The following is a 9,084-nucleotide window of genomic DNA, read 5'->3' on the forward strand; positions in this document are numbered from 1 at the left end:
AAGTTAACTTATTAGTTTTTGTCTGTTACTATTTAATTTAACTTCTTACGTAAGTTAAATAGTTTTTGTTCTGACTATATATTACTCAAGTAATATGTTTTGCTGACTATATATTACTCAGAAGTAGTATGTTTTGCTGACTATATATTACTCAAGTAATATGTTTTGCTGACTATATATTACTCAGAAGTAATGTTTTGCTGACTATATATTACTCAGAAGTAATGTTTTGCTGACTTTATATTGTTAGAAGTAATATGTTTTGCTGACTATATATTACTCAGAAGTAATATGTTTTGCTGACTATATATTACTCAGAAGTAATATGTTTTGCTGACTATATATTACTCAGAAGTAATATGTTTTGCTGACTATATATTACTCAGAAGTAATGTTTTGCTGACTATATATATATTACTCAGAAGTAATATGTTTTGCTAACTATATATATTACTCAGAAGTAATATGTTTTGGAAGTAATTTATCTTTGTTATCAAACTAATTAAATTAAAATTTTTAGGGATCATTATATTGAGACTTCCTTATACAGGTGTTATGAAATTATAGAAAATAAGTTATACAACATCATTGTGGTTCTCTGGATAGGTGGATAGTGTGCTTTTATTTATGATTTTGATCTTTTTTCTGTAATTTCCAACTGTTTTGTTGGATATGTACTACTACTGATACATGAATACTTGAAAGAACATTCAGTTTCGTGTACTGGTAAGGTGTGTAGACCTTAAGTACTGATGACTGGTGTTTTACACATAATGACCATCTTCATTTTTCTTTCTGTTTCATGAAATAATGTTTGAAATGATTTGAAATATAAGTATATTTTAAATAATGTTTACACCTATGAAGGTTATTTTGCATTGCTGGCTTATTTTATGAACTTAAGACTAACCTAATCCTCTTATTCTTGCTGGACCTTGTGAGATAATACTGGAATACAGACAAAAAATATCACTTATAGTAAGGGTACCCAGCTGATTATTCAGGGTATAATAATCATTATAGGTTTTAGTTTTCTTATGTATTGGTTTATGATGTCAAATATTTCTAGATGATTTGTTACACAAGGTTAGCTTCATTAATTTATAAGTTTTTACTTCTGAGCTATATAGTTGATCTGCAGAAGTTTTTCATAATTAACTAAACTGTGAAGAGTTTGGGATCCTTTTTTCTGTGTTTAACCTAATAACAAAAATGATTATTCCAGGGATACTGCAGGTCAAGAAAGGTTCCACACCATCACCACATCATATTATAGAGGAGCTATGGGCATTATGTTAGTATATGATATCACAAATCCAAAAAGCTTTGACAATATAGCAAAATGGCTAAGAAATATTGATGAAGTAAGTTGATATATTTTTATTTTCATTTATTTTTAAGTTATTCTTTCATGGGATACAAGTTCATCTATCTATCTATCATTGTGTGTGTGTGTGTGTGTGTGTATAAAATGGATGTCTATCTTGGAGCACATCTTGTTTCTTGTGAGAAACTGACTGAACCAGTTTCACGAAATTTGACAGAGAAACTACAGTGTACCCTCCAAAGATTGAGTTTAAATGGATGAGCAATCAGATTTATCAGATGTAAGATTCAAGTTTGATAGTCATTTCAGTTTTTCTGCCTTAATGCTGATGTGAACGGAGGCTCAACTAAGTGAGGAGATAATTACCAAAATTATGAAAGTGGCATTCAATGCTGCACTGAGTATGTGTGCCATTGCATCTGATTAAGTTTGTGTGCTGTGTCTCAATATGGTGGAATGGGACAGTCCATGCCCTCATTTATAGCATTACTTTGTAAGCCCTGTATTGGCAGCTATCTTTCCTAGTATATATTAAATTAGGCATGAATAAAGACTAGTCTGAAGAAAGAAAAATTTCTGAAGTATAATGAGGTCATGGTTGTTAATAATATTACTGATGCAATAATTACACAGGCCTGCAAATTTAAACTTCATAAAAGTTTTTTTTGGTTTTAATAATGGATTTTCCTTAATTCAGCCAAGCAGATTTCAAAAATATTTGGGACTAATGAGTTAGTAGGTGATGTGGCACAGATTTGGAATTTTTTTTTCAAAAAATTAATTGTTTTTAATTCAGGATAGACATATTCCTAAAATGAGGAATATGAAAAGGTCAAACCTAAGTTGCTCAATGAAGACATAAAGGTCAAAATCAAGTATGAATGCCATAAGTTAAAGTTAACAGGTAGGTTTGGAAAGCTTACAGAACTGTGAAAACTAGGGACTTGGTTTGAAAAAAATTTTCAAAATCCAAATGGGCTTGTGAGAAACAGCTGGTTCATAATATTAAAACTGACAGCACAGATTTTTTTTCATATCTTAAAGGTAACGAAAATGTTGAAATTGAGCTCGTTAAAGGAATGCTGATGGTAAGATTTTTTTGTTGAAGACTATGAAATGGCTGAGCTTTTAAATGTTATTGTATGCTTATACAAGCAAAGATATTAACAATACTCCTGACCTTGAGCATTCTATGGGAAATATTGGATTTAGCCTGTATCATATAGATATGAAACCATAGGTGGTATATTGCGAACCGAACTGTAGTGTATGTCTGAGCATTCATTGTCTCCCATTTAAAAAGCTGTGCATGCACACAAAGCTCAACATTCACTTTTGAAATGATGGGAGAACAAGCATAAATAATACTGATGCCAAATATAATTTCAAAAGCAGGATATTCTACACTAAATTGTTAGAACTTAATTGCACTATCATTCACATTTCCAAATGTGACAACTTACAGAATAAAAATGTAGATTTACGGTATATTATTGTTGAGTGGCTCATAACATGACTGAAATGCTCAACAATTAGTTTTTGCAATGGGGGGTATAAGTGCAACACAATTTAAAGTCTATGAAGTAACTTAAATTGAGAGATTAACTTAAACTTTTTCTGTCACTGGGGACAGGTACTTTTGTTTGTTAAAATTGGGGAAAACATCATGGCTAGACAAGGTTTTCCCATGGTTTTGAATAGTGTTTTCACTGGGTACCCACCTATCATGACTGTTACCCAGCTCTTAAAAAAAAAAAATGTTATGCAAAGTTTAAGTCAAAGTAATGTAAACAGAGCTGTAGACAAACTATTATTTTTAAGAAAAAACAGTAAGTAATGATCAGTAACAAGCAACAAATGTCACAACAGATTGTGTGAAAACTAAAGTGGAAGCAATCGTAGTGATAGAGATTCAGATTAAATTCTAGTGGTGGGCCAGCGAGATTGAATAGTAAGTCATTGATCTTTAAGTTTAACAATGCACAAAAATCCTAGAGTACCTTATAAATCAAGTTATTCAACCATTCATTTTACCCTCAAAACTTGCTTATACCATACTAACTTTTACCTCTTCCATTAACAATAATGAATGTAGGAGACAAAAAATCAATTAAGTAAACAGAAAATTTTGAATAGTCTATTTAAAATTTTTCTTTGTTAAATGATTATCGGCTGATTCTAGGACAAAAATAAGGCCTATCACCCATAGGAAACTTTCAAGCCTGATGACTGTGTGACTTATAAAGTAAGTACTCTAAATTATTGTATCAATAGAAGTATGATCTTCCAAAAGTTTCTACATTTTTGTATAACTGGTTTAACTTGTTTCAACTTTAGCTAGCTGCTGCTCGTCATAATTTGAGACACTAGAATGTGGCGATCATTGCCGTAGAGTTCTTTCACTTTACTGCAATTTAAGGGAGAAAAAACTTGCACACTAACCTTAATGGGGAATTATCAAAGTTTTGTTGTTGAAATATTTGAGTTAAGCTCCACCCATTGATTGTGTTTACTTTTCTGATATTGCAGGCACATTTAATGGTCTTGTAATCTCTTAGTGTGTGTTATAATAACAAGCGGCTGTAGATGCTTTAAGGCCTGTACAGAAATGTACGTGCGTACAACCCTTATTTTCATCGTCATGTACAGATATTGCCTGCGCAGTCCAGGTATTGTGTAATAACAGTCAGCCAGGGTGAACTGTTAAAGATTACTTTGTTTCATTACCAGTTACCAATATCAATAAGCTAATAGTTTCCAATTGAAGAAACAGTTGGAAGCTTTATTCTGTTATGACAGCGGAAGTCATGTAACGCTGCTGGTACATGCGTGACTGAATTTCTCGAATTATTGGGGAAATCCGAGGATTTTGGAGACTCCTCTTTGTTAGTATATAAGCCTGGCGAGAAAAGCCAGCGAAGTTAAGCGAGCAGTAGTCACAGTGAGTTTCGGGTAATTTACAATTCTGTTTCGAGCTAGTGTGTGTTTTGCTCTCGTAGAGAGCAAAGTTTGTGAATAAGATTGTGATTTATAGGGTGTATTATAAAAGTTGTTAAGTTTAAAGTGAAGAGAAATGTATTGACTGTGGAATTACTGTGTACTAAAAGTTTGTATCAAGAAAGAATAAACTAGTTTAATCAAGAAAGAACTTGTATCGCTGAAGTTCCTCAGAAAGAATTTCTATCAGAAATTAACAAACAAGCAGATACGTAACAATACTTTGACATTAATTTCATGGCCACTAAATCAGTGCTCATTACTAATTGGTGAAAAGTAATAAAATGGAGAGATGTTTGTTTGAATTTGTTTCTGGACCTTATGCAGAATAGTGAGAATACATAAAGAAGACTATACTTTACAGGCCTATGCTATAGTGTACACGATGGCCGCATAAAATTTCGGGCTGAACATTGTTTTGATCTTTCATATGTAATTATATCATTTACTATTTTCTTTTACTTTTCCATCCAAACATTCATAACTTTTTATTATCAGCAGTTTTAGAAAATAAAGAACATTGCACTCGAAAAAAACTTAAACTGTGTAGCATCATGGTTTATATTGTCTTGTCTTTTGCTTATTAGAAGCTATTGTGTTGATAGTGGTCAGAAACGTTTGGGCACCCAGATACCCACCGGAATTACCCATCCAGGTATTTGGGTAGGATTTTGGTACCTGTTCAAATACTAGTTTCAAAAGAGGTTGAAGATCAGATATGCAAACTTCTCTTTTTCATTTCTAATAGGTCAATACATAGCAGGAATGTGCCTGAGAATTAGTGAGTTGATAATGTTAATTCTACTTTTAAAGGAAATGTTAAAAGTTGCCCTGGAAATTATAGGCCAGTTAGTCTTAATTCTTTAGTGGGAAAAATTCTAGAGAGCTTAATAAAAGAAGCTTTACAAAATCATTGTGAAATATGATATCATAAAAGAAAGCCAACATGGATTCACCAAAGGGAAATCTTGCCTTAAAATCTAATATTTTCTCAAGGGTTTTACTTGTTATTTGGATGATTGAAAGGGTTTGGACTTGATGTATTTTGAGTCACAGGAAGCTTTTAATATAGTGCCACACAAAATATTATCTAAGAAGATCATATTGGTAGGGTGGGAAAAGAGTAGTTAAATGCATTGTAGAGTGGTTGGATGAGAGAAAAAGCAAAGTGTTGTTATTACTGTAATTCAGTCAAAGTGGACTCTTGTTACTAATGGAGTGTTTCAGACTATTGTACTTTAATGATATTTATAAGGGAACAATTCGTAAAGCCTGCTGATGACATTAAACTCTTAGATATTTCTAGCTCTGTTGAAAATAATAAAGGATGAACTTGTATCAATTAACTTTTTCAGCACGGACTCAGTCCCTGGCGACCTCATAACCATTTTGTGCTTGTTATAGTTTTCATCCTATAACTTTTAAACTAGTAAGCGAATGTAAACGAAATTTGGCACTTTATCAGTAAACATTACAATGCTTTCATATGCAAAATATCTAAATTTTTTTTATATTAAGTCTTAAGGTTTCTGAAGCAATGTTTTTCTCGTGCCTTTTTTTCTTTTTGCATGTTGTCTATCTAACATGCAAAGTAATTTTCATTTTAAGATTAAAAATACTTTTATGCATCAAAAAATTTTCAAATTTTGCATGCAAAATCTTAATAAAATCCAGATAGTTATCAAACATTTCTTAAGAAAAAAACTATATATTTTATCTGTTATTTTCAGTAATGAATCTGTACGGGTTCATTAGAGTTGACTGATCTCGTAACTACCATAAAGAATTAGGAAATAAATATAAATTATGCCTCTTTCATTCTGGAATGAACACAGTTTATAACACAAAAACATAAATGTTTAGACTAAATAGCTTAAGTCTCATAACATTATACATTTATATATATTCATTATTTTTATTATATTCACCTTTCAGACATGCCTGGCTAACAATACAGAAGTTACAATGATGCAGCACATGTGCACTCATGTTACCATATCCAATAACATAAAACTGACCTTTGGTCTGTACAAAGTAACTTATCTTGGCTGTGTTTTAGTAGACTAGTATTTTGTAAAATACAGTTAAATTTCAATTATTATACATTATATATGTATATAGATTATTGCAATTTTGAAATAAGTTTTTAAACTTGTTTTTCTTAAAACATAGAACAGTAAATAATAAAGTAAAGCAAACAATTATCTCTTCTAGTTATGACCTTTGTACTCAGTTGCTGCTTAATGTAGCTTGCTATGCCTTTGAAAAATTTTACATGTGGAGGATATGAAGCAAAATAATTTGAATAACTAAAAAAATCATAAATTACTACATCAATACCATGGAATTCTACTATAATTTATCAAACTTAGGAACTAAGATGTATTTTAGTCTATAAAAATATGAAATTTCAAGCAGACTAAAGACACACCCTACCTTGTTGAAATATTTGTTCAAAAGAAATGGCATACAAATCTGTTAAAATGGCTGAGAAAACCACTAGGGGGACATTCTAAGCTTCCAATTGGTTATTCATGTCATATATAGAAGTAAGTGTATATAAGGGAGTGTTTACAAAAAATGGAAAGAGGCGGGTGGGGTGCCACTGTGTTTGATTTATTACATAAACAATAATTTGGTAAATAGAAAAGATAGATGTTCTTATTTTATATTCTAGCTTTTCATTATCGGCAATTTAAGTTTCATATTCATACAAAACTATAGACTTTGTATTTTGACTTCACAAACATCTAATTTGAACCAGTGCTGCAGTCAACATACCATGTGACAAACAAAAGTCGATGTTTATTAGTGTTGTTTAATATTTACTTTTAAATTAAATAATTGAGTAATGTATAGTACTAAAATTTGAATTATAATCTACAGTTTGATACCAAATTTATTGACATAAATTCATAAAATAGTAGGTCAATAAAATTGTGAATCTGAGTCAACAAATGAGATGACATGGCTTTTCACTCATAACGTCTCAAAAGGGTTAATAAGTTGAAGAAATATTTGGTGAATGGCCTTTAATTATGACAAATGTAAGGTAATGCATTTGATTATCATAATTATAATTTGTATCACTCATTTAATATGGATGAGAACCCACTCAATAGTGTATCAGAAGAAAAGGATATTGGTATTGTAGAGGACAAATCATTCAATCCATTGAGCTAGTGCTCTGTGATAGTAATAATAGAAGTTTATGGTATTTTTGTAGATGTACTCATTACAAATCATTATACATGTCAGTAATTAGGCCTCGCTTGGAGTACTGGATATGGACTTGTTCATAAGAGTTCAGAAAAGGGTTACTAGGATCATTCCCAGGAATGGAAGGGTTATTTTATAAGGATAGATAAAAATCTCTGAACTTATCTTTTATTTAGAAAAGAAGGATAAGAGATAATCTCACTGAAGTTTGCAAGATTATCTGAGAGACCAATTCTGATGTCTTTGTGGTATATTTTGATGATAATAGGATGAGAGGACAAAAGTTTAAGATTTGAAAGATATTGAGTAGTACTATTTCAGAGAGTCTTATTTTTCTAACAAGGTGATTGAGTTGTGGAATAAATTTATACTTGTAGTAGTGGAGGCTATCACTTTACAGGCATTTAAGAGGAAAATTGATGATGTCCCAAAAAACAGTGGGTTTATATTTTAATTTTCCTAAAAGATTGGTTAACAAGAACAGCCTTGAAGAACCAGATTGTCTCTATTTTCGATATGTTAAGTAACTTTTGTTTTTTACTTTCTTCATGCTGATGTAGCATAACATATTGTTACGCCTCCGTTCGTTCGTTAATTAATTTTCCGTAAATTCGTTCCGACGAAACTTTAGCGACACAAGTCCTTTGTTAAATAAAACTGGTTTATTCTTTCCAAATACAACTTTACGATACACTTAATTTCAACAGTCGCTCTATAACAAACGGTATAATTCTCAAAGAACGTCTCACGTGCTCGTGCTCGACAATACTCAGTTCAATTACACATCGTTCCGTCACTTTGTGAGCGTCATATATATATATATATACCATACTACCCCAATCTAGTAGTCTCCCGATAATTCATGAAGGTTCGAGAAGGACGTGGCGTGATACTAGTCACGTGACCTCGCCGACGCAACACTGCCCCCTCCTTAGTATTGTTCGTCCCGAACAATAGCCACTTTTATTAAACCAATAACAATTAACAATAACTTAATTAAATGTATAGAATTACAAACACAAAATTACAATTCAACAAAGTCTCTTAATTTTACGGGACGTATCTTCTTCCATATTGGTCTCCGTCTCGTTGGCTTCTGCTTCACGTGAGGTTCATCTGCTTCATCAGGAAATGTCCTATTGTCAGTAACAGTCACATCAGTGGTAGTAACTTCATCAAGATCTTCACCGTTTCTGTTCTCACAACTGAGTAGAGTTTCTTCCTCGACAGTGGCTTTTTCAGGTGACACTTCTTCAGCAGCGTCATTAGTTCCTTTGTTCATTCGTCCCAACTGAAATGTCCTGGACCGTGATAACGCCAAAGCCTGTTGGCATGCACCACTTTTGGCTTACCTTGCTGACCACATTTTATCCGGAAAGTCACGTCTGAGAGACGATCCACTATGTCATATGGGCCTTCTCATGGAGAAGACAACTTAGGAGACTTCCCTTTGGTCTTCCTGGGATTATACAACCACACCTTATCTCCTGGTTCAAAGCTGACTTCAGTAGATGTCTTATCATAAGATAACTTCATCGATT

The 9,084-nt window shown here is 32.1% G+C and overlaps 1 protein-coding gene across 1 annotated transcript in view; it reads left to right on the forward strand.

Moving 5' to 3' along the window:
- Positions 1-9,084, forward strand: part of LOC106470907 (ras-related protein Rab-10-like) — a gene marked incomplete at its 3' end in the record, with an annotated part of 31,035 nt that overhangs the window by 7,949 nt on the left and 14,002 nt on the right. The window contains exon 3 of the mRNA XM_013931484.2: positions 1,226-1,364. Coding sequence (XP_013786938.1) covers positions 1,226-1,364 — 139 coding nt within the window. The remainder of the gene's footprint in view (positions 1-1,225; positions 1,365-9,084) is intronic.

This window comes from Limulus polyphemus, unplaced genomic scaffold (assembly GCF_000517525.1).
Source record: "Limulus polyphemus unplaced genomic scaffold, Limulus_polyphemus-2.1.2 Scaffold4282, whole genome shotgun sequence".
In the NCBI taxonomy this organism is placed as follows: domain Eukaryota; kingdom Metazoa; phylum Arthropoda; class Merostomata; order Xiphosura; family Limulidae; genus Limulus; species Limulus polyphemus.